The sequence below is a fragment of the Lagenorhynchus albirostris genome, chromosome 17 (genome assembly GCF_949774975.1).
Source record: "Lagenorhynchus albirostris chromosome 17, mLagAlb1.1, whole genome shotgun sequence".
In the NCBI taxonomy this organism is placed as follows: Eukaryota; Metazoa; Chordata; class Mammalia; order Artiodactyla; family Delphinidae; genus Lagenorhynchus; species Lagenorhynchus albirostris.
Genome location: NC_083111.1, coordinates 57,279,964 through 57,307,212, shown reverse-complemented (window position 1 = coordinate 57,307,212; position 27,249 = coordinate 57,279,964). Strand labels below are relative to the sequence as shown.

General features: G+C 33.1%; 1 protein-coding gene across 3 annotated transcripts in view; it reads left to right on the top strand.

Moving 5' to 3' along the window:
* Positions 1-27,249, top strand: part of CSMD3 (CUB and Sushi multiple domains 3) — a 1,076,690-nt gene that overhangs the window by 769,108 nt on the left and 280,333 nt on the right. For all 3 annotated transcript variants that reach the window (XM_060127236.1, XM_060127235.1, XM_060127234.1), the window contains 2 exons: positions 559-761; positions 22,618-22,809. In XM_060127236.1, coding sequence (XP_059983219.1) covers positions 559-761; positions 22,618-22,809 — 395 coding nt within the window. The remainder of the gene's footprint in view (positions 1-558; positions 762-22,617; positions 22,810-27,249) is intronic.

Genomic DNA, 27,249 nt, shown 5'->3' with positions numbered 1-27,249 from the left:
ACAAAGTCTATTTTATAATAAAGTGTTGAGTATCTCACGTAACTTTATTGAAAACTATAGTGAAAGTGAAAAACGGAATCGTTTTATGGGTATATTATGGTTGTAAATGTATTGGCGGTTTGTCTTTGTGATCTTGTGACTGACGGAGCTGTAGCTCCCTGCCGCTGCCCAGCATCGTGAGAGAGTATCATACAGCATATCACAATCGGGAAAAGATCAAAATTCAAAGTACAGATTTTACTGAATGCATATCTCTTTTGTACCATCTTAGAGCCAAAAAATCCTAAATTGAATCATCATAAGTCAGGGATAGTCTGTATACCTAAAGTTTTTATAATTTGCAGAGGTGATGTAATAGTACATTTAATTATATTCTAAAAAAAAAATTATACGGCTCAAGAAAAATTCATTAAGTTTATATATGCAGTTTACATAATTCATTTTTATCTGATAGAATAAAAGGAATATCTAGTAGAAGCAAGATGAATATTTGTTATATTCTTTATTTAAAACTGAATCCATGTTTAAGATAATCAGAGATATATGGTTCTCCCACAGCCTACAGTTTCTTGCTTTTGATACGGAAGCATCGCATGATATACTCCGAGTTTGGGATGGTCCACCAGAAAATGATATGCTTTTAAAGGAAATTAGTGGTTCTCTTATTCCTGAAGGAATCCACAGCACCCTCAACATAGTAACCATCCAGTTTGACACGGACTTTTATATCAGCAAATCTGGATTTGCAATTCAATTTTCAAGTGAGTTATTTTTTTATTTCTTAAATAAAAAATAGGAGTGCTATTTAAATAATTCTGTTTACTGCTCAAAACTTTAATTTTAAAATTTTAATGATCTTAAATATTCCTCTTTCTAGTCTTATTATTCATCTGGACTTAAGGTAAAACATAAGAAAAAGAAATACAATTAACTTTTAATTAATTAATTATTGAGACCTTCTCTCCAATTGTCAAACCAATTTTCCATAAAGATGGTGTTAAAATAATTCAGCAAATGACATAATTACATTATACAGCTTGTAATTTGAATTTACCATAAAATTATATTTTAAAATGTACAATTTTTGGAGATAAGGAAGGAAATGAATATTTGCCATTAAAAGAGAAGCAACCCTACATTTTTACTAATTTTATTTTTCTTCTGTTAAAGATCTTAATTATATATTCACAGGAAGCTTTGACAAAATATTTTAGATCTACTATTAAATTAAAGATTTTCTACAACAATGAAATATCATTCATTATAATTACTATTGTTCATGGCCTTTTTCCTTTTTTTTCTTTTTATGACACTGCTAAGTGGTTAAATATATGCTGTTCTGTAAAACGGATTTTGGTTTAATGGCTGGAGAAAATAAATGAAAACTCAAAAATTTTAGTTGCTATTTTTTCACTCTTATTACCAACACACATTATCTCTTTGAGAAAAATATCTAAGGGATCTTCTAATTGCATAGCCTTAAAAGTCCTATTAATTGAAACTTGCTGAGATTTCCAACATCATCTATGGGAAGAGTGCAAACCAGTATTCTTCAAATGTGCCTTAATTCAAATCCTGTCTTCTTACTAATTGCTGACTTTGGACACCTCACCTCATCACCTGAGTCTGAGTTTTCTAATTCACATCGGAATAATAATGCTCATCTCATAAACAGATTATTAGGATTTAACATGATCACATGTGCACAGTTCTTAGTATTGAGTAGTAAATAGTGCCCAGTGAACTATTATCGTTATATGAATAAATGTAAAATTGGAACCCTTTAGAAAAAGCATGAAGGACTTTTTTAATGACTGGCCCGAAAATATACCACTTTAGATTAACAACTGGTCAATAAAAATATATAATTAACTTGACAGACCTTTTCTTCATGGAAGACAGTTGTTTGGCATAATCAACTAAAGTAAATGAATTGTTTTGTTATAAATAAGGCTCATGTGAGAGAGGTGTACATCAGCAGAGTCAGTATCTTTCAATTTGTACCCTTAGTGTATCTTTTGAGACAAAGAAAAAAGGAATGAAAAATAAGAGAATGATTATGTAATTAATGAACATAAATGGCTTGTAATTCTGAAACACATAAATGAAGCATTGTTCATATTTATATCTTCTATTTTCTACTGTTTATTTCTTTTTTATTTGAAGTTAGGAACAATTTGTCAGCAAACTGCTTATGATTGCTGTTCAATTTCAGTTATTTATAATGGTAGTTTGGCAACCAACAGCTCTCCTTTCATTTACCTTAAATTAGTAAGGTTTTACACTTACATGGTTATTTGTGATTAAATATCTGAATGCAGTCATGTGAAAAGGTGCTTCAGGCTCTTGTTTGTGAATGCCAAGTACATCTGATTAATAGAAACAGACTGCTTTATATGCATTTCTGGAATTTTTAATGCACATTTGTCTGTGAAATTAGCAATACATTTTTATATTTATTGCATTTGTAGGGCATATTAAAGCTATGGAAACAATATGTATCATACCAGAGTTTTAATAAATCTGCCTTCATAATATTCTTTTAAGATGCATACAAATGTGTACTACTGATCTGAGACTAAAAACCTATTCATTGAAATAAAATTACCTGGAGAGTTAATATATTGTGAATAGCATCGATCAATGAAAATTAGTCTCTGGGTTGGAGATCTTCTGTAACTTATGCCTATACAGCTTTATAAGTGTTCAGATTTCAAATGTGAAAATAGTTTTTTCATGAATGAGGTCTTGCTTGGTGCCAAGAACCGTAAGTAGTTTGTATGATCTATTTAATCCTCACAGAAGCCATATGAGATATGTTGTATCATCCCCATTTACCAAACAGTACACTGAGGTTCAGAAAGTGAGTTAATTTGTTCAAGGTCACACCCTAGCAGATGCCTGCGGCTGTGACTCAAATCCACCTATGTCTGAAAGGAGATTAACACTGTGCCTGGTGCATAGTAAATACTTAGCAGTTATTACTACTCTTTTGCTATCCTTATTTATTATTTATTAATATTCTAGAGGAAATACAAAGATTTTCATTATATGTTATTAGTTACAATGAAGTTCTACAATTTAATCAGCTTGTCTTTCTGATTATCCTTACAAGAACCACATCTAAGGTCACACTTCCAAAAAGCAGATGATTTATACAAGTGAAGCAGTGAGAAGGAATAAAGGAAAGGTGGAGTGTGTACATTCCTGCCCCCTCTGGCTAAAGTCATTTTGCCCTATAGGAAGACAGACTAATTTTAAAGTGGAACTTGAAATAAAGAGTTTTCTGTAAAGTCATCTAATTGTCAAAGAAAACAACTAATCTTAAAGAGAATATTAAGGTCTGTAGTCCAATAAATCATGACTATGGGTCAAATTTGGCTTGCAGATCAAAATTTGCCACTTGAGTGTTTTACCTGAATTCCTTTTCCCAAGATAAATCTATCTCATGTTACCCATTTATTCATTTGTTCATTCGTTCATTCTAGGAGAGTCTATTAAAGGACCAGATAGTAAGCATATTTATCTCCAGCTATTTCTCGAGTGCATCTTTCCTTTCACTTAGGCAAATCTTCTTAGTTACATAAACACACGCACACACACACACACACACACACACACACACACACACCCTGTACTGTTTTCTGTCCCTAAAGTTTCTTTTACTTTAATTTTTTTCTAAGTCTTGCTCATTCTTCCAGACTCAGCACCAAGACCTCTCTTTATAAAATATTTTCTGACCTCTGTATAAAACATTTTTAAATGTTTATAAAACCATCTCTTTTTAAAACATCCTCTGACCTCTCTTTATAAGACAAATTCCAGCCCATGCTCTAGGCACTAGCTATAATTTTTTTCCAAATAAAGATGTGAAAACATGGTTTATCATTTCATTGTTCTGAAGATGTTTTAATTATATGAACTTTGCCTCTCTAAATGTCCGTAAAGAGCAAACATTCTATTTAGGGTGATCATGTAATTAATTGTTCAAATCTAAGATAACTTTTGAGAGTAAAAGGGGACACTTAAAAATTAAGCTGGGGCTTCCCTGGTGGTGCAGTGGTTGAGAGTCCGCCTGCCGATGCAGGGGACACGGGTTCATGACCCGTTCCGGGAAGATCCCACATGCCGCGGAGCGCTGGGCCCGTGAGCCATGGCCGCTGAGCCTGCGCATCTGGAGCCTGTGCTCCATAGCGGGAGAGGCCACAGCAGGGAGAGGCCCGCGTACTGCAAAAAAAAAAAAAAAAAAATTAAGCTGGACAGCAGGCATAAACTAGAACAATAGTAGCCAAATCAGTTTGTATCATTATTTTAATTGTCAGATTTTCATTCTGTTCCCATTCCACCCACCATCACCACCACAGTGCCTGTTCCTTTTTTGAGCAAAGAGCTAAGTGTCAAATAATAACTTAAAAGAGGAATGAGTCAGGAAATAGCAGCAAAACAGTCTTAAGCAACAAAATGCAACCAACAAAATGGATTTCAGTGAACTTGGTGCAAAGTGAATTTAACTGAAATGTAGGTCACATACCAACTTCATAATCACTGTCAAGCCACTATCAGCAGCCTCATGCCTTCTATTTCATGATCTAGTCAGTCTTTGTAGTCTTTTGCTTTGCCTCTTGGTGTTATATTCTGCAAGACTCTTTTGCTTAATCACAGCTACTTAAGTCTGACGTGGCTACCTCATGCTGTCCTATGTTCTGCCCTTGGTTCTCAGCAGTCAGGCTCTATATATATCTCCTACTTTAATTTGTAATCTGCTTGTCTCATCCCACTTTAGTTCCTCAGCGAGGACATCTTTAAGTATCATGCTGTCATTTGCCCACAGAATAGTTGATTTTGACAGAGCATTTTCTGTGCTCTTCACTCTTTGACATCTCTTTTAAGAATATGCCCCTGCTGGATAATACAAAATACCAAGGACCATATCTTATACTGTTGAAAATTCTCAAGGAGATGGATTCCTTAGTCATGAGACATTGATGTCTCCCGGCCTTAAAGGACTGCATGGTGCCCCTGCGTTTGTTCCCATCCTCATTATTACTGCCTGCACTGCTGTAGCAGTCCACTAGCCACTCACTTCATTGTCTCTCCAGCCAGACTTTTCTCTACATTTCCACCTGACTGATGTTTTGAAAATATAAATCAGACATCACTCCTCTGTTTAAAATTCTTTTATGGCTACACAGTCATAAGTTCAAAACTGTGGAATTACATTTAAAGCCTCCACAATTTGCACCCAAATTATCTGCCAGCTTCATCTCTCACTATTCAGTTACATACATCTAGTCATCTAACTGCACTGTCCTGAAAAGACATTGACCTTTCACATTTCTGCTTCTTTTGCAAACTCTCTTCCATGTTCCTGTAACACTTAAGTCCACATTCAAAAATCCATAAATTCTTAGTCATTTTCCAAGGCCCAGGTCAAATGATACTTTAAGTACTAATGAACTTCTAGGCAGAATTAGTCACTCCCATATCTGCAGTGCCCTGGCACTATGTGCGTATTATATTAGAATGGCTGTATATCCTCGTTTGCCCAAGACAGCCCTGGTTTATGCCTATTTTCCTGGCATCCTGACTTGTTTGACATTTGTTCTGTATTTTCCATTTCCAACAAAGTATCATTATTAATAGTTCTGTTAAAATAGCCAAGGTGTATTTATTAGCTATTGTCTTTGATCTCATCTAGTAATGTGTGAGATATATTCCCAGTGCTCAGAGTAATTATAATACATGATTAATTTTGAAAGACAAATACTGATAACCCATCTCTATTTTCCAGTCTTTTGTGGATGCCAGGTAACTTACACTTCCCCTTCATGGGTAGCATATAGGGCTCTTGTAGATGAAATGAAAATATTCTCAGATATTGACATCTAACTCATTCTGATCTTAGATGGTGTTGGGAGAACTATTTGATACTGTTGCCCTGCCAGCTATTTTGTATGACAGCAAGTTATGTCATAATCTATTCTGTGGCTTGAAAGATACATAAAGCTGTCAGGCCATGAGTTGGCCAAATCACTGAGAAATATGTATTCTTGAAATATCCACAGAAGTAGAGGTTGCACAGATGTGCTGTAGAGCTATAGTCTGAATGTTCTTGCCATGAGTGTTTGTTATTTATTTTATAGGATAAATTAACAATTATTTATTTTATCATACTGTTTTATTATTTTACAATAGACATTTATGGCAGCAGTGGGATAGAAAGTACATACTGAATATTCATTTCTTAAGAAAGCTTAATTCCACCAAGATTTCTAAAAGAAAGTTCAGCTGAAGGAGGCTGTCAGGAAGACCCAGCAGAGATCAACAAGGATGCCAGACAAACTTATTCCTGCAAAATTTGAAACTAAACCCAAAAAGATAGCAGGAAAGGAGCTAGAAGAATTTTTGTTTATTATGATTTGTGAATCAAAGCATTTTAGTACATCCAGAAACACATTTTTTAAAAAGTGGGGAGTTCCACATGATCCCATTTCAATTAAACATATTTAGGTAAATTGTAAAAATATTTTTAGAGGGTAAATCATGTACTGATTGGTTATTTTTCTATACAATCAAAAAGTAGTAGAATACAGAAAAAAATGAGACTTCCTTGTCTTGTATATTATATTAACATTCTTTTAAGCTACAGAGGGGCAATTTTATATTCTAAAATATGAAACATAATTAAATGGTGATTTGGAGCCATGATAATACATTAACAACATCTTTGTCATTTTAAAGTACTTGATGTATTAAATTGATTATTATTATGATTATTTTAAAGTACCTATCTACTATAGCTATGTTCTTTTCAGTTGAATTATTTCCTAAATAAAATTTCTCCCTGGTTTTAGATTTATCCCTGGGACCCTGATATCATTGGTATTAATAGACCAGTTTTTCCTAATAACTTGTTAACCTCATGTGAAATGGGATATTTTGATTGAGAATGTAGTATATATGATATTAAACATGAGATTTAGACCTAACAGTATATTAATATTTTAAGATATGGATACTTGATATTTTTATTTTATGAACAAATTGCCTACAAATTTTAATATGATAAGTTGTTGGAATACCTGTTTGGATTAACTACATGGTTCTTAGACTTTTATTACTTACATATTAAGGATTTTATACAAGTTGCTCATAATGTCTACTAATCATCAAATTTTTTTTTTTAATTTTGTTGTGCTAATCATCAAAAACCCCAATAACAAGAGTGTGTCATACAGAGTGAAGTAAGTCAGAAAGGGAAAAACAAATATCGTATGCTAACACATATATATGTAATCCGAAAAAAAAGAAAAGGTCATGAAGAACCTAGGGGCGGGATGTGAATTAAGACTCAGACCTACTAGAGAATGGACTTGAGGACACGGGGCGGGGAAGGGTAACCTGGGACAAAGTGAGAGAGTGGCATGGACATATATATACGCTACTAAATGTAAAACCGATAGCTAGTGGGAAGCAGCCACATAGCACAGGGAGATCAACTCGGTGCTTTGTGAACAACTAGAGGGGTGGGATAGGGAGGGTGGGAGGGAGGGAGATGCAAGAGGGAGGAGATATGGGGACATATGTATATGTATAACTGATTCACTTTGTTATAAAGCAGAAACAAACACACCATTGTAAAGCAATTATACTCCAATAAAGATGTAAAAAAAAAAACCAGTAACATCTCAATTAAAACAAACGAAAATTGATGATGAAAATGCAACTTGTACACAATGTATGTTAACATACATGGGGATCATGTGGTGTCATTGACCATGTGAAAACTAGAAGACATAAATCTGTTTAAAAAAAAGCATGAGTTTTCATTTAGAACAAATGAAAACTCTACTAATTTCATCACTTTATGTTCTAAATTCTCTTCTGCATATATGAAAAGTGTTAACATGCCAGCTTCCTTAGCAGAAGAACTTCCCAAATAGTTAAATGAGTCCAATCTTATATGTCACATCAGTAACATAAATCACCTCAAATATTTTAATTCCAGCAAAAGTTTTTCTTTTTCCCTCCCTTTTATGAAGCAGAGTATAGTCTTTGAAAGTTCATTGTGATAAAGATGAAACATCTCATAAATTTAGTTACAATTTTAACATTTCAATAATTAAATTTACTTAGACTTATTTTATGGTCCAGCATATATTTTTCTAAAAGAACCATGTGCATTTAAAAAGAATGTACACTTGCCATTATTGTGAATTAAATACCAATTAGATACAGTTGGTTGATAGCATTGTGTTTGAAGTGTTCTATATTATTACTGATATTTTGTCTACTGTTTTTTTTAATCCACTAATGAAAGAGTAGCATTGAAATGCCCAACAGCAGTTGTGGACTTGCCTGTTTATTCTTTCTATCTTATCATGTCCTGTCATGTTTGTGTATCATGAAGATCTGTTACTAGGTGTTTACATTTTAGATGCTATGCCTTCTTAATGAGTTGACTGTTTCATTACAATGAAGTAGCTTTCTTTTTCTCTGGGAATTTTCCTCGTCTTGAAGTTTGCATTGTCTGATATGAATATCTTATAATTAGTGTTTGCATGGTGTTTCATTTAGCATCCTTTTAACTTGTCTTTATATTTAAAGTAGGTTTCTACTTTAAACAGCACATGATTGAGATACTACTTGCTTGAGTCTTGTTTTTTTATACAGTCTGAAGATTTCTGCCTTTTAATTGTACTCTTTATTTTTTTTCATCTTTATTGGAGTATAATTGCTTTACAATGGTGTGTTAGTTTCTGCTGTATAACAAAGTGAATCAGCTATATGTATACATATATCACCATATCCCCTCCCTCTTGCATCTCCTTCCCACCCTCCCTATTCCACCCCTCTAGGTTGTCACAAAGCATGGAGCTGATCTCCCTGTGCTATACAGCAGCTTCCCACAAGCTATCTATTTTACATTTGGTAGTGTATATGTGTCAGTGCTACTCTCTCACTTTGTCCCAACTTCCCCTTCCCCCGAATTGCAGTCTAAATCATCAGACCGTTCACACATAATGTAATTGTTATGGTTTTGTTTGGCTGCTGTATTGCTATTTACTTTTATTGGACCCACCTGTGCATTACCACCATCATTTTCTTCCCCTCTATTAACTTATTGGCTAAACATTTTGGAGGTGGGGGTGTACTTGCTCTAATATTAATAGCATATATCTAGGATCAAAACCTACCATTAACTTCTATTACACACGTCATATGTAATGAAAGAATGAGAGTGTATTTACATTTCCCCCTTCTTTCCTTTCGACTATTGTTTCCATTTATCTTACCTCTATTTATATTAACACCACAATACATTTTTTAAACTTGAAGCAAACAATTATCTTTTAAAGATTTTTTAAATGAGACAAAGATCACATATCAAAATTATAGTGTTAAGGATAAGACTATTTGTTTTGTGATAATAATACAAATATAAATTTTGGTGACACACAACTTCATGACAAAAACAAAGCTCTTATAAAATTAAGAAACAGATATATACTTAGAATTGGTTGTGGTGCACATGTAATTCATAACTGCAACCAAGCAAATTCTACGCCTCACAATAAAACTGACATTAAAATTTACAAATTTTTTATATACATCAAAATAATTGAATTACATTTTTTGTGTGTATGAAAAAGTAATGCTGATTCAAAAATACATAAACTTTAGTATGTCAGTACCAGGTTCTGTTTTCGCTACTCATTGTCATTCAGACCTAGAAAAGTTTGCATCTCTGAAGCACTTTTTCATAATCAACCAAAATGCCCTACTATGGTTTTGAAATTTTTGAAAATAAAACCTTTAATTTTGGTTGATTTATATTAAAATCATATGAAACTCTTTAATCAAAATATTCAGTTATTGGCATGTTAAAGATCTTCAGCTTTTGAAAATTTTGGTGAATTATAATTATTGAAAACAAAGTTTGGAAATAGGAAGACGTTTAAATGCTATTTTTATGAAAAAGTTAAAACACTGTATAAAATTAAAATTTGAAACTATTATTGTCCTGTAGCATGGTTTGACTTGTGAAAAGAGAGTATCTTTTGATGAAGTTCTTATTTTTTAACCAGATTGAATTTATATTTTATACTATAATGGAATAAAATTGAGAAAACATACAATTATACAGCTTACAAGTGAACTATTCCAAAAAAAATCATAATTTAAGACAACTTGGTAAGTTTTATATTATAAAATTTTTTGTCAAGAAAGGTATCTGAAAAGAAGTAAAAATTTACTATCTGTGAAAATATTTAAGCTGAAATATTTATACATTGTTGTATGAAATAAAATCAAATTGAAACTTTCCTCTATTTTAAAGAATTAGTCCTACCAGATACCTCAATACCTATAAAGAAAAACCTTTCTCAATTAAAAATAGTATGGCCTGTAGAGACCTCTGTTAACATGCCAACGATTTAAAATGTATTAAAAATACCTTTAACAATACCAATAAAAATAAGAATATATTGAAAACCACATACTTAAGAAAAAATAGTAAAATGACATTAAATATGCCTAGGAAACCAATTAGAGAATGTACATTTGTACCACAAATGATCATTTTGCTTATCTTATTTTTAATGTTTAATTAACTCATATAAAGATGTTTTTGTGTGCACAGACATGGCATTTTAATTTTTTAGAAATTATTTTTAGTAGTTTTTGCGTAGATACTTATTTTGAAAAGTTCATCAATGTAATATTATCAATCTGGTAAATCAGTACATATTTTTAATTACATAATTTAAATTACTTTTAGCTTTTTATTTCATGCCCACAATTTTTCACTTTCAATGACAAATGTCACCTGATTTTAATAAACATTTTATTATATTAAAGACATATACACATCTGCTGTCCCTCTTAGACTGTGTTCCTTTGAAGCGCAAGGTTTATCCTATTAATATTTGTTTCACCAGAACTTGGCATTGTACCTGGTATTTAGTACTTAGTAAATGTTAAATGAAACTGATTGAGTAGGAAATTTTTTAATAATGTAAAATTAAAGGCACACTGGTATTATATACTGTCAGTCAAGACTAATGTAAAACAATATTTATATGTTTTTACTCTTTTTTTGCTCATTAATTCTGGTGATCTCCAAATATTAGAATTCAATTCTGAATTAGACTTCTATATAATCCTTTATAATCCTTGGATATAAAATCAGTTTCCTGTCTAGGTACCTTTGACAGTCTTCAACCTAACATGCCTTTTGATTTCAAAGAAATTAGACCAGTGATTTTATTTTCACTTTTGTCCATGTATTAGAGAACAAGAATCAATGATGGTATGGAGGTGTTGCCTCTTATTACAGTTCATCCCCAATATAAAACATACTTGGCTTATAGTGGGTGCACAACAATTACCTGGTGAAATAAATGAGTAAATATGTATTTTAAAAAGGTATTTCTATATAAAGTACTTGGAATATATTATAACACTAGCTTTGTGGTTTCTTTTGCATTGGCAGCTTTGTTTCCCTCCAGGGTTGATAGGAGGGGAATCTCTTGTCATGCTGCTATCTACTTTAACCTGACTTGCCATATCATTAGATGTACCCTTAGAAACATAATGAAATTCTAAAGATAGCCACGTTACTGAGTAGCTAGCAGAGTGTAGGCCTAATAATGATGTTGAACATTCTTTGTAAAATTGATGGATCTTGTACAAAGCAGGGACTCAGTCAAGGGCAAAATTCTCCAGGGTGAAATCCACCTCTAGGTTACCATCTGCATTTCACATATTTTCCAATTGATTTGATTCTAGATGGGATTTCCTTCCAGGTTAAATATTCCCATTACCCAGCTTGATTTCCTTATAGATAGTGAAGTGGAGAATATCGTGTCATTTCTTAGTCAATACAAAAATATAAGGCAATAAAACTGGAAGAGTGTAAGGCCTTGTGAATACCAAATCTGGACTGTGACCTTGCTGAAGTTTCTTGACATATTGAAAAATAATATACAACAACTTCTTAGACAAACTACACAGTGAATAGTAAAATCTAGTGGTCTTTAAAGATTTATCTCAGAGTTTATATTTTCATAGAATTATACAATATAATTGTTAGAATAGAACTTTAAGATTATATTCTAATACTAAATCAGGCAGGTAAAAAATTATTACTATGTCAATTTTACTGATGAGGCAGTTAAAATTCAGGGAACTAATACAATCTGGTCAATGTCCCTTTCTTACAACAGTACAGTTTACAGTACAAGTCTTCTGCTCTTGATTTTATCCAACTGTATAGAATCTAAGGTTTTTCTCTTTTGAAAGTTCTTGAGATAAACAAGTTTATACCGAAGTGTCTACTTTCTGAATGGAAAGGACACAAGAACTTATGAGTGATTTAAGTGTATTTATTCTTTGTTGCACAGAGCAATGTCATAAGCAAACTGGATTGTTAATTTGCCCAAGGTCACCAAGATGGTAATTCAGACATTATCTCTGAATTATCATCCATAATATAGTTGAAACTTATACATGTGCTAGTTAGGACTGTGAAATATGTATTAGGTGAGGTGCGCATTTCCAATTAAATTATATGCTCAATTAGATGAAACAAATATAAAATGAGAAGTCAGAAGTATATTTACAGTACTGATGAGTTGTAAAAATGGTGAGAACTCAGTCATTTTCTGTAGTATTTAGTGCTATCAGTATTCTGAAAACAGCCTCAGGTTATCCAGACAGATTAATTAAAGCAAATTAAAATGTAATATAAATGTTGTTACTGCAGTCTTGGAATAAATGTTTCCCAGTGTCAAACAAATGCTAAATTATAAACAAACCTTAAGCATACATTGAAATGACTAGTTGTAATTTTGTTCATTCGTTCATCCATTCATTCATTTCACACACTTTTTTAATAAAAAAATTTATTAAGCACGGGCTTGTTATTGCTGAGCAGGCTTCTCTTGTTGCGGAGCACGTGCTCTAGGCTCAAGAGCTTCAGTAGTTGTGGCACATGGGCTGAGTAGTTCTGGCTCTTGGGCTCTAGAGCACAGGCTCAGTAGTTGGGTCGCATGGGCTTAGTTGCTCCGTGGCATGTGGGATCTTCCTGGACCAGGGCTCAAACCGGTGTCTCCTGCACTGGCAGGCGGGTTCTTAACCACTGCGCCACCAGGGCTGTCCCCCACACATATTACTTGAACTTTTTTTTTTTTTCATTGAAGTATAGTTGATTTACAGTGTTGTGCCAGTCTCTGCTGTACAGCAAAGTGACTCCGTTACACACATATAGACATTCTTTTTTTATATATTCTTTTCCATTATAGTCTATCACAGGATATTGAATGTAGTCCCCTATGCTGCACAGTAGGACTTTGTTGTTTATCCTTGATGAACTGTTTTTAACTATTGTGAAAGATTCTCTTCAATGTCTTACATATAAGGGCAATTTATTCCTAGGGTATAGCAACGCTTGATTTGATAAGATCCCATGTTGCTTAACAATAAATGCAGTAACTCTTTCAGTGGATTTAGACTATTGATGAAGATTAAAAGCATTGTAAAAACAATTCCTAAGAAAAGCTAATGTAAACTTTCTTAACTTGAGCATAAACTCTTTTTTTAATTTACATACACTTATATATAATTAGCATGTTAATAACATCTTGAAAAATTATTTTTACTGTATATGATAAGTAGTTATAAAATGGTATTACTTTTACATATCTATTTTTTTCACATCCTGAGTCATGAGAATTTTTAAGAAAAAACTTACGGATACAAGTGGTTTTTGGTGGAATACAAACAGTTCAATTTTAAAGGAAAAGTTTGTCATTACAAATTTATTTCTGACCTATTATAATAACCAGATATAAAAATTCATTTTGTTAGAAGTAAATGCTACCATACAGATTAAAATCACTTGCATAAAAAATAAAGTAAAAATTACAAGATTTTGTATGTTTGCAAATGTTCAGTTTATTTCTTATGTCAGGATTTTACATTCTATGGTGAATTTATTTCTAACAAAAGTATTTGTATCTGGGTATTATATTAAATTAGAAATAAATTTGCAATGAGAAATTTTTACTTTCAAATGGAACAATATTTATTTGATTTTATTGATATCAGTAGCATAGGAAAAAATTTTATACACAGGTGAAATTTAATAATTTTTACATTTTTATTTACAAAAATTTGAAAATTAAAAGATTTTATAATTTTGCAAGTGTTTTGGACATGGTAAGCTGAGGGGCCTATTAGATATACAAGAAGTTAAATAGGCAGTTGAATAGAATGGTCTGAAGCTCAGGAAGGACATTAAGACTGAATATATAAATTTGGGAAGCATTAAACTAAAAACAGCATTTAAAACCATGGGATAAGGTGAAGTTATCCAAGGAGAAGTTGTAGAAAGATGGGAGCAGAACCATTAAGAACTAATCCCTGAGGTACTACAGCTCTCAGTCATTGGGTTAACAAGGCAGGGATAGCAAAAGATACCAAAAAGAGCAGCAAATAAGCCAGAAAAGAGAACTAGCAGTCTGATGACTGAGAAGCCAAGAAAAAAAGTGCTGTGACAAATGTTGCAAAGATTTTTCTGAAAAAAGAAGGCACTAAGTTATCATTGAATTTGGCAGCCTAGATTTAACAAGGACAGTTTAGTGAATATGTCTGATGAATGGCAGATGAAACTGGAGACAGTTGTATAGATATCTCCCTCAGGACAGATGTTTAATAGGTTTCCTACTAAAGAAGGGAGGGAAATGAGAAAAATAGTTAGAAGAGAATGGGAATGTAATGGGGATTTTGGTTGTTTATTTAAGATGGAAGTTGTAAGCCACATTTGTATGTTTTTGAGAATGACCCAGTACAAAAGGAAAACCTAGTGATTCAGAAGAGATGAAAAATCTTCAGGAATGAAGTCCTTAAGAAATAGAAAGGTTTTAATACCAGCAGGACAAGAACTAGGGTTAGCCTTACATAGAGCAAGGGTACCTTCTTCGCTGCTACGGGAGAGGAAGTAGAGAATATGGATGCAGACGCCAGAGATTTGGTGAGGGTGCGCCTGTCTTATTGCTTCTACTCTCTTAAAGAACTGTAAGGAAGGAAATCAGAAAAAAAGAGAGGACAGGAAGAACAAGAATGAGAAAAACAATTGGAGGGGAAATGTTCTTGTTACTGTAATTACTTAATACCATTTGACACATGTATGGCTAAATTTGGCATATATCAGGTTAAATTTTATTTTTATTACTTCTAGTAATACCCGCAAAATAACCTTGAGTCTTTCTTTTCTGCTTCCCTTTATGGTGAAATATCAGGAGCAAGAAATTGTTTGTGTGTAATGAAGGGTTATAAACTGTTCTTGCCTTTCTGTTTCAATGTAAGTCTAACTTTTTTGCCCAGTTCTTTTGTTAATAAACAACTGTCAGAGTGCCATTAGTAGGACATGGCTTTTCATTGTTTTATCTGGTAATGGGATAGGTTTGTGCTGAGACAGTATACCCTAATGGCTAAGAGCCCTGCTGTTTCTTGATTCAAATTCCAACTCTACTAAGAGCAAACATTTAATATCATGGAGACTTATTTTACCCATTTAAAATAGGGATAATAATACTTCATAACGATTTGTGTTTTAGCCTAAGAGTATAAACTTAGCTTCTAGTTAAGTGTTTTGCACAATGTATGCTCTCAATACAGACAATAATAGTAATCATCATTATTTTATTGGTATCTATTCTGATTGCCCTTCACCTTGAACAACTACATCTCGTTCTTAGATACACAGATTTATTTCAGTTTGACAAAATATACACCAATGGAATCCTGTGAATAAGACTGTATTGTTAATATCTGTGAAATTTTTTTAAGTAAGAAATTAATACATTTAAAGCTAAGTGTTATAAACATGTAGGTTTTTGGACTATTCCAATCAGAATGATAGGCAGGTAGGTAGCTGCTCTTCTGATTTTAAAATGACAATAAAGATTAATAACATATTTTAGAAATTTCAATTGAAGTCATTATTTCACTTGAGCTTTATACTATAGTTCACACTTTCAGCACTTTTTTTTTTGCAAACACTCTATCACTTTTATTTAAGAAATGTCCCTCGGTAATGGTCTCATGTCTGCACAGGACACTTCATCCACTTTAAGTAACTATGTGATGTTGGTCAGGCTTCTTATCTTTTTTTAGCCTCAGTCTTCTCATTGGGAAAATACAGATACTAATAGTACCCAGACTTCTTGTGAATCAAATGAGATAGATATCATAGTACAAGTGTTTGAAAGACAGTAAGTGTCCAATAAATATTACATAATGACAATATTAACTAGTCACATACTCTTCTATTTATATACCTTTTCCCTGTGACTATTATCATTTTTACTGAATAATCAGCTGTGAAACAGACTAACCAGCTGATAATTCCTATTCTAGACTAACCAAAATGTAAATGGCCATTTCTTTTTTGGGGGGGGACAAGGAAGGGAAGTCATCTTTCATAGTCAATTTCATTAGGTTTTGAAAACTAAATCCAAGATATATTTGGATAGGATAGCATATAAGCCTGTTATATACACTTTCTAGAATGTTCCTTTCATGATATCATTGCAGGTGAGATAACAAGTTTGTTAAGACCCTTTATCTTTGTTGGAATTTATGCTTACTTTACATATCTATGTTAAGAAAAATCAGGAATAAATGACAAACTTAAACCTAATAGAACAAATACAGATATTCATTTCATCAATTAAATTTGAAGTAATTTGGACTTAAAAAACTGAGATAATAGGGCTTCCCTGGCGGCGCAGTGGTTGAGAGTCCACCTGCCGATGCAGGGGACGTGGGTTCGTGCCCCGGTCCGGGAAGATCCCACATGCCGTGGAGTGGCTGGGGCCGTGAGCCATGGCCGCTGAGCCTGTGCATCTGGAGCCTGTGCTCCAAAACGGGAGAGGCCACAACAGTGACAGACCTGCATACTGCAAAAAACAAAAACAAAAACAAAAACAAAAAACTGAGATAATAAATAGAACTTACCTGTCTTAATACACTGGTGGCAGGTATATTATTTTCTAATATATACTTTTTAAATTTTTATATCTTTAAAATAGTTGATAAATTAAAATACTTAATTGCAAAAAAGTCCTCATTCTATAGAAACACCCTGTATATTATTCCACAGTAGAAGAGAATAGAGAGGAGCAAACATCTACTTAAATATATATATATATATAACAACAGTAATAAAATGCAAATAAGAATTATATATCTTAAGAATTGTATGTTCCACAAAATTGAACAACAAATGCCAAATAAAAATTCTTAATCTATTTTTACATATGTGACTAATACTTATTGAGTTCTAATATAATTGTTTTTAAATCATGCTAATTTTGTGAGATTATTTCAGTCCTAATTTCCAAGGAGACACAGAATGACTTTTTAAATGTTTAGTTATTTTCTTCAATGGCTATAGTTTCTATTTAATACAGAAAAGAGGAATGACTGATGCCAAAATTAATGTAATTTTGTCTACCCAAAAACACAGTGTATAACCAGTATAGAGATTAAACTTTGAATAAGTAAAGAAAATAAGACAATAGCATTCGCAGTAAGTAATTCTTTCTGTGTGTATTTAACTAATTGCTTTCAGAACTCAAGTAATTGCAAGAAAAAATTTATTTGGTCTTTCACTAAACCCCATCATTCTCTATTGTGTTTTAAAATCTTACTTGTAATTTATTTATTAGTTAAGAGAAAAAGGCAGAGTACAATTTTGCCACCTCTCTTCCTTCAAGTCAACCAGTCCAAAGGCAAATGAATATTTTTACATATTATATATTAGCTATCATATTGAAGCCTTTATATTTTAGCTACTAGGTTCCACTTTAAATCTTTAAGCACAGTGACTCTGACAATAAGGCCAAAACATCTTTTTTCCCTCAAACTCTGGTAAGACATGGTTATACCAGCTGCTTTCATTTCAGTGTTTTTGTAACATTGTTTTATGTACGTTTTTACTTTGAGAATGTTCATATTAAGCTTCAAGCTTTTTGCAGAGTCCAGCACATAGGAAGCCTCTACAACAATGACAAAAACAACAAAAGAATATTTTTCATAATCTGTATATCATTCTACTTTTCAGCTTGAAAGCTGTAGCACATTTTACCTTTATATCACTCCTTTCCGATTAAAACATCCTAAGTGTAAATCTTGTATGTAGGACATCCAGCTCCACTTTTGTATTGTAAAACCAATTCATAGGTCAGTTTTAGTGTTGGTGGAAACCATTCCAGAGCAATTCAAGAAAAGCTTAATGACTGAGTTTATCACAAAAGCATTTACAAAAAAAAAAAAGTCTATCAATATTGAAAGATTATAATTGCCAGACCCTGTAATGCCTGATGGATGTTCTGATAAGGAACACTGATAGGTATTACAGAACAAATCCAATTGGAAATTGGAACCAAGTCCCTACCCCACTTCCCTCAATATTCTCCAATATGAGTCTGATTGTTATTCTATTAACAACTAAAAATAACTCTCTCAAAAATAACTCAAATGAAAGAAGATTGAATATTTTTAAAATGGACACATTTATGTGCACTGTAGCTTTTCTATTTATGGGTATAATCTCTGTATTTTTTATCATTTCTTAATGGCGTTTATTATATTTAACTGAGAAAGAAAATGTATCTCTAGGACAGTTAACAGGTAGAAGAGGACAGTCTAGTGTAACATTTAAGGGTTTGGCTTCTGAAATCATACTGACTGGGGTTCAAACCTTGGTTCTGCATTCTTTAGTTTTTGTAATATTGAACAGGTTACTTAATCTTCCTAAACTTTAGTTTTCTCACCTCTAAAATAAAAACAATAATGGCACTTGACCCATTGGTTTGCTAGGAGAATTAAAGGAATTATACATGTAACGTCTTCATCCTTGGCCATTGCTCAGAAGCACTAGTTTGTCAGTAAAATGAAGCAAAACTGTTAGGATTTCTGATGATGTGTATAATGATACATAGATTTAATTCAAGTGGTCGGTAAAATAACATTTGCAGTCTACATCTTGTAACCCTTTTTAAAAAGTAACCCTTTAGAAAATAACCCTTTTTAAAATAACCTTTTAGAGTCATGTACCACAATGTTCGTTGCAGTTGTATTTACAATAGCCAGGACATGGAAGCAACCTAAGTGTCCATCGACAGATGAATGGATAAAGAAGATGTGGCACATATATGCAATGGAATATTACTCATCCATAAAAAGAAATGAAATTGGGTTATTTGTAGTGAGGTGAATGGACCTAGAGTCTGTCATACAGTGAAGTGAGTCAGAAAGAGAAAAATAAATACCATATGTTAACACATATATATGGAATCCAAAAAAAAAAAAAGGTTCCGAAGAACCTAGGGGCAGGACAGGAATAAAGATGCAGACATAGAGAATGGACTTGAGGACATGGGGAGGGGGAAGGGTAAGCTGGGGCGAAGTGAGAGAGTGGCATGGACATATATACACTACCAAATGTAAAATAGATAGCTAGTGGGAAGCAGCTGCATAGCACAGGGAGATCAGCTCGGTGCTTTGTGACCACCTAGAGGGGTGGGATAGGGAGGGTGGGAGGGAGATGCAAAAGGGAGGAGATATGGGGAGATATGTATACATATAGCTGGTTCACTTTGTTATAAAGCAGAAACTAACACACCATTGTAAAGCAATTATACTCCAATAAAGATGTTAAAAAACTTAAAATAAAAATATCCTTATTTTACCCTTTCTGAAAAGATATATAAAACAATTTGCAGTCTGTTCAGTTTTGTGTGTATATATATATGTGATTATATATAATATCACTTTTTTGTTGTTGCTGCTTTTATGCGGTCTCAGACTTAACATACCACCAACATTAGTTTTTTTTTTTTTCAGTTTTTTAATTGATATGGTCCTCTTGATTCCCAAACGACTTTGAGAGTCAGAACATTACAATATTTGTGTGTAGATTCTCTGCTTTCATTGCTGTGTATGAGTATTAGGGAGATGAGCTATCAATACAAAAAGTACACCTGGTAGATTGTAACAAATTGTTTGGTATATTGGTGAATCTATCTATCTATCTGTATCTACCTACCTAGCTTTGTACCTGTTTACTTACCTACTAGGGATGTATACAACAGAATCTGTTTGTAGGTGCCACCGCTATGCAGTTTGAACAATTTGAAGTCTGTTCAGTTTTATGTCTGCCTATTTTTTCTTTGTATTCCTAGCACCTAGCACAGTGTCTGGAATATATTAAGTTAGTAAATGAATGAATGAGTGAATACCAGTTACGTGTCTGTAATCCAGCCATTTGTGTAGTTACTTTAATATGCAGCTTAAAAAATAATTTGTACAAGGGCTGAATCCTACGTTTATGAATATAGTTTAATAAGTAGCTTAAATGAAAATTTTAATAGCTTTTTTGTCTTGATACTTAATTATCATACGCTTTAGGGTAAATCTGCTTTGTGGTAATTCAAAGTAATATCTTGTTCCATTAACCTGAATAATTGTAGTTAATTATACTATTATATGTGCCCTATACTGTATATAGAAGAACAGTTGCTTTCCTGTGGTCCCATACTCTTCTCTAATGATTTTTTAAACTTTTTGAAATTTCTAAATAATTTTAGATTTATACGCAATTGTAAGAAATAATAGAGATCCTGTATACCCTTTACCCAATTTCCTCCAATGATGATTTCTTGGATAACTATAGCACAATATCACAAGCAGAAAATTGACATTGATAACAATCCATGAACCTTATTCAGATTTCATTAGTTTTATATATGCTCATTTTTGTGTGTATGTTTATTTTGTATATAGTTTTATGTAGATTTGATCACCACCACCAGAGGTAAACCACGGTACAGTTCCATCACAAAGATCCTTCTACTTACTGTTTTATAGTCCTGGTCATCTCCTTACATCCCCTCCCCCTACAATTCTTGGTAACAGTAATCTGCTTTCCAACTTCATAATTTTGTCAATTCAAGAGTGTTACATAAATAGAGGCAAACAGTATAAAACATTTTGCTATTGCATTTTTTTCACTCATCATAATTGCCTTCAGATCCATTCAAGCTGTCTTGTATATCATCATTCCCTTTTTATTACTGACCAGTATACCATGGTATGAATTTAGTTTAATGATTCACCTGTTGAAGGTGGTTTGTTCCCAGTTTTTAGTTATTACAAATAAAACTCGTGTGAACATCCACGTTCAGGTTTTTATTTCTCTGTAATAAATGGGCAAGAGTACAATCACTGGGTTATGGTAAGCACATTTATTTTTGCAAGAACGTGCCATCTTCTTTCCAGAGTGGCTGTACCATTTTACATTTCTACCAGCAATGGGTAAGCAATTCAGTTTTTTGCAGAATCTTGCCAGCATTTGGTGTTACTATATTTTTTATTTTAGCTGATTTGATAGATATGTAGTAATATCTCATTGTGGTTTTAAATTTCATTTCCTTAATGGCTAATAATATTGAACACTTTTTGATGTGCCATCTGGTATCCTCTTTATTGAAATGTTTTTTGCCCATTTTCTAGTTGGATTTTTTTCTTTCTTTTTTTTTCCACAGTTGAGTTTTAAGAATTCTTTATATATTCCAGATACAAGTCCTTTGTGGAATATAGCCCATGCAAATATGTTCTTCCAGTCTGCAGCTGTCTTTTCATCCTCTTCACAGTGTCTTTCACGTAGTATCAAAAAACAGATTTTGAGTAAATTTATTATTTAGCTACTAAAATGCCATGTCCCTGCTTGAAGCAAGTTAACACATAAATTATTTACCAAAAGCAATTAAAAAGTATTTATTGTGCAGGTATTTAAAAATTAGCCCAAGCATTTTTTAATTGAAGTACAGTTGATTTACAATATTATATTAATTCCTGGCGTACAGCATAGTGATTCATAGATAGTTTTTACAGATTATATACTCCATTAAAAAAGCAACAAGGGGGCTTCCCTGGTGGCGCAGTGGTTGAGGGTCTGCCTGCTAATGCAGGGGACACGGGTTCGAGCCCTGGTCTGGGAAGATCCCACATGCCACGGAGCGGCTGTGCCCGTGAGCCACAACTACTGAGCCTGCGCATCTGGAGCCTGTGCTCCGCAACAAGAGAGGCCGCAATAGTGAGAGGCCCGCGCACCGCGATGAAGAGTGGCCCCCGCTTGCCACAACTAGAGACAGCCCTCGCACAGAAACGAAGACCCAACACAGCCAGAAAAATAAATAAATAAACAAATGTGGGGTTTAAAAAAAAAAAAAGCAACAAGGAGATATTGTGTAGCACAGGGAATTATGGCCCAAGCATTACGCACAGGCTCAGCGGCCATGGCTCACGGGCCCAGCCACTCCGCGGCATGTGGGATCTTCCCAGACCGGGGCACGAACCCACGTCCCCTGCATTGGCAGGCGGATTCCCAACCACTGCGCCAACAGGAAAGCCCAACCCCAAGCATTTTTTAAGTTAATTTTCTAAGAACACATAGATATGTGGAAGCTTCTCAAATATAAGATCTGGAACTTTGAAGGTGATTTTGGATAGCATCAAAACTAAAGGTTTATTTCTGTCTTTTCATAGGTTCTGTTGCCACTGCATGTCGTGACCCAGGGGTTCCCATGAATGGGACTCGAAATGGGGATGGACGAGAACCTGGGGACACTGTTGTTTTTCAATGTGACCCAGGATATGAGCTTCAAGGAGAGGAAAGAATAACCTGCATTCAGGTAGAAAATCGATACTTCTGGCAGCCCAGCCCACCAGTTTGTATAGGTATGAATTTAGAATAATTAAAATTTTATACAGGCGTAAAACAATGGTTAAAAACTGGTTTCAGTGTTTTAATTAAGAACAGTATTCTGGAATAGGTTATATGGGAGTATAAGATTTCAGAGGTCTATGACCCTCCAAAAATGCACAAAATTATAAATTATTGTTATTTTTCCCCTGAGGAGAGGGTCTATAATTTTATTAGATTCTCAGTGGTTCTAACACTCTAAAAAAAAAAAGAAACAGTAAAGAATCAAAGTTCTTCAAATGTATGGACACCAAGGGGGGAAAGTGGCAGGGTGGATGGTGGTGGGTTGAATTGGGAGATTGGGATTGACATATATACACTAATATGTATAAAATAGATAACTAATAAGAACCTGCTGTATAAAAAAATAAATAAAATAAAATTCCAAAGAAAAAATAGAATCAAAGTTCTTGAAAAATCTTCATTTTCCCTTTCTACTATACAAATGTAGTTATTCACTACTTTTAAAATTTAAAGAGTGGATTCAGACTCTATTTAAAATGGGCCAGGTTGATCTTGCCTCAATAATGGTTATTCCTTCTAAGAAAGAAAATTTTATCAGAACTTATGTTTGAGTTTCAAAGCTTTGACTTTCCCTTCAATCCATGTATTCCAAATGAATTATCAGTTTTTATTTTGATGATCTAAGGATTTGCAACCACTTGGTTCATACTTCCAACTCTCTGCCTTTTGAATCCATGGTCTATTCTTGAATCTCCAAGTTTTACTCTAGAAATTAAGATACATATTATTTCCCTACTGGGTCTGAGAAAAAGTTAGAGGGATATACCACCTTTGGAGTAAAAATGGTGAGAAAACTTGCTATATAATCTTAAAAAAAAATCTCGTTGTTAAGGTTCTTAAATTCAGCTAGTTTAATCTCAAAACTTGAGCTCAAGTGTTTTAAAATTGGCATCATCTAGAATGTATAATACAGTTTGCCCAAAGTACGTTATGTGTACTCAAAATTTTATTTATCATATTCTTTCCCTTACTACACTGCAAGCACCTTGGGAGAAGATTCCATATCTTGTTCAGTGTATTTCTTACAGCATGCAAATTTAGCACTTTTAGGAGAGAAAGCCTTATTTTTGTTCACTTTATATCTAACTCATAAATACAATTTCAATAATCATTTCCCCACTGGGGAAATCACATGATAATAGGAAAAGAGTGTTTAGTACCTCAGTCAGAAGTGAACAAATCAAGCACTCAGTTATTCAGATTTACTTTACCCCATTTTATGCTTCTTATGCAAGAGCTGCAAACTCAAATTCATTAGTGTGTCCTATGTGTTGACCTAGGCATTGAGGATTTAGCAGTACAATAAGACAGAAGAGTTCCCTGCTTTTGTGAACTTCTCTAGTAAAGTGAAAACTAAAAAATCTGAATTCATATCACATCTTTTGTATTTTATTCGTTGGAATTTAAAAAAACAAAATACACAGAACAAAACACATCTAAAGGCTCAAACCAGGCAGGGAGTAGAAAGATAGTTGTAGACTTCTGTAGAAAATGGAGCAGATGATAAGGAAAAGGCTTATTAAAGGGACATAAAAAAAAGCACAAAATAAGGGCATACATTGAGCCAGTTCAGATTTAGCCATATTTTCCTTTGCAGTTTATTTCCGTTTATACCTATGTTGTTCTCTATGTACCACTGCAAGATTCCAAATCATCAAACATCGATTAATTTACATTTACTATAAATACACTCATAAAAGCAGAGGAAAAAATACGGAGAAAAAACTATTTTCAAAGGAAAAGGGACTGAAACAATGAAGTTTTCATTTGTTTACTGGACAGTTAACCTAAAAAAATGCCAATTAAACTAAAATGCCACGTTCAACTTAATTGGAATTTGACTGAGTATCTTGTAAAGAGAATCTTTGTGTAAAGAGGAAATGACAGAATTCCACAGACTTACTGTGGAACTTCTTGTTTTATTGTGATTCTTAGACCTATTAAACGGGTGTTATTTATTAGACTTACTAGAAAGGCTATATTATGTCAAATGTTGTCATGTAGAGAATTCTGAAACATTTAACAGCTTTACACTGAAATGCTAGAAAACACGAAAATCCAAAAGGTTAAAAGAGTAAAGAATTTTGAGATAGGCTGTTATAAAATTCCATTTGTAGACAAGACTTTAGCCAGCAAGTCATAATTCTAGAAAATAAAAGTTAAACACCAAATTTTACTTTAATTAAGCAGATTGTGGGAATTTTTTGTAAGGACAGTGGTGTTGTGTATAATTTTTTGGTAGGAAAAGATTGCTTAAGCAGAGGGTATGCATTAGAGTTTCTCTGAGGAAGATAGTAACCTTAAAAAAAAAAAAGTCTGAAAAATTGCTAAGCTGCAGAAAACTTGACCTCTGAAACTTATAAGAAAGGACTCCATGATTGGAAATACTATGCCAAAGATTAAACCCTGAACTTTTTAGAAACTTCATAAGTTTATGTCTCAGACCCTGGAGCATAAAGCATTTTGCTTGCATGTAGAAGTAGTCAACCTTATAGCAAACACCAAGCAGAAGGACAGTCATTTTTAAGAGAGTTAATAGAATTCATTCTAACAGAATTGACAGTGTGAAGATTACTTTGACATTGCCAGAGGGAAAGTAACAGCACTCAATATGAAGGTAAATAACAAAGACATTAGTATGGGTGGGCTGCTAAGACAGTAGACAAGTAGTCAGGTAGACTACTTGTCAAGTAGACAAGTAGTCAGCTGAGACAAAACTGAATAGGGGAGAAAAATTAAGATTGTAAAATCATTATCAATAGTTGCCTGTATAACTGTCTCATAAGAAATTACACACAGAACAAATCATTAATGTGTCAGAACTCTATGGAACCTAACTGAAAATTTAATTCATAAATATATTTGATTTAAAGAGAATCTTATTTTGGATGCTTTATGATTAGATGCATAAAAGTAAAAGATGTATTTTCCAAATGGGATTTAAAGTTTAATATATTAAATGCAAAGAGAGTTTTCTTTACTACTGAGTTGTTTGGGATATACAAATGTTAGATAATATGTCTCAGCTTGTCTCAAAGGCTTTTATAGATTTTCAAAATCTACTACAGTTATGAAATTTATCTGGAAAACCTCAATAAATAATTTTAATAATAGAATCAAAAGAATTTTAAAGGATCTTATGCTCCAATAATAGTATAATCACAAAATATATCCAGTAAGATACTTAAAAATATGTGTAATGGATTTTCCTATATCTTATATGATAAAGGATATACACATATAAACGTATATGTGGATGTGTTCATGTGTATAAAATTGTTAACAATAAAAAAGACCAAAGTTTCCTGTGAAAAATAAGGAGAACTGAAACAAACAAATAAAATTGCCCCCATGATCCCCCAAAGTACAAATGATACCACTTCCTTAGAATGTGAAAAAAAACACAAAAAACATTCCTGCCTTTTGTGCATATATACATATATATATACACATATGTAACTGCATTTGCTATTACACATATTTTTCTAATATTTTTCAAATTCACATATGATTTTTAAAGTTCCAAAGATAAAACGTGTCATTATTTTAATCAAAACATATAGCTTTTATCAAAACAAATTATTATTTTTATCAAAACAAATTAGATTGCCATTCAGACTTATTCATCTTTAATCTTCACAATCAATACAAGGAGTCAATAGCAATTCAACAAACATTTATGGAATGTGTAGTATATGCTAAATCTCACATAGAAAATAACATATAAAACACAGTCTTTAGCTTGCAGATTAGTGATGAATGCAGATACCTGAAAGGAATATTTAAATAAAATATGGTAAGGGAAATGATGGAGATAGGCACAGGTTGCTATGGATACTAGAGTGTGTTGGAGAGAGCTGAAGCAGTGTCCAGGCTGAGAATTTCTAGGAAAACTCCCTGGAGGCAGTGATGAATCTTGAGACCTAAGTAAAAGTTATATAGAGGTAGAAGGGAAGACATGTCAGGAAAAACAAATAGGATACATAAAGGCATGTAAATACAAGGAACAAGCAAATGATAGCTTTGAGTGTAAATTATGTGTCTAGATTGGTGGTTGATGCAATTGGAAAGGTTGTAGGAGTCAAGACATGAAAGCTATACTGGAGTCGGGACATTATCTTTTAGGCAATGTGTAATAACTGCAGAATTTTATGCATGGACATAGTATGATTAGATGTTTTCACTGGGAAGATGAAATGGAGGAAACGAGATTATACTAGAGGCATGGGAAACAAAAAATATTGCAATAATTCTGGAGGCATGTAAGAGTCAGATCTAGAAATGTGGTATTAGAAAAGGAAAGAAGAGATAGATTGAAAAATATCTATGAGGAACGGAGGTAGGGTCTTGGTAGTGCTTCTTGATAGACTGGAGTCAAGGGTGCAATAAAG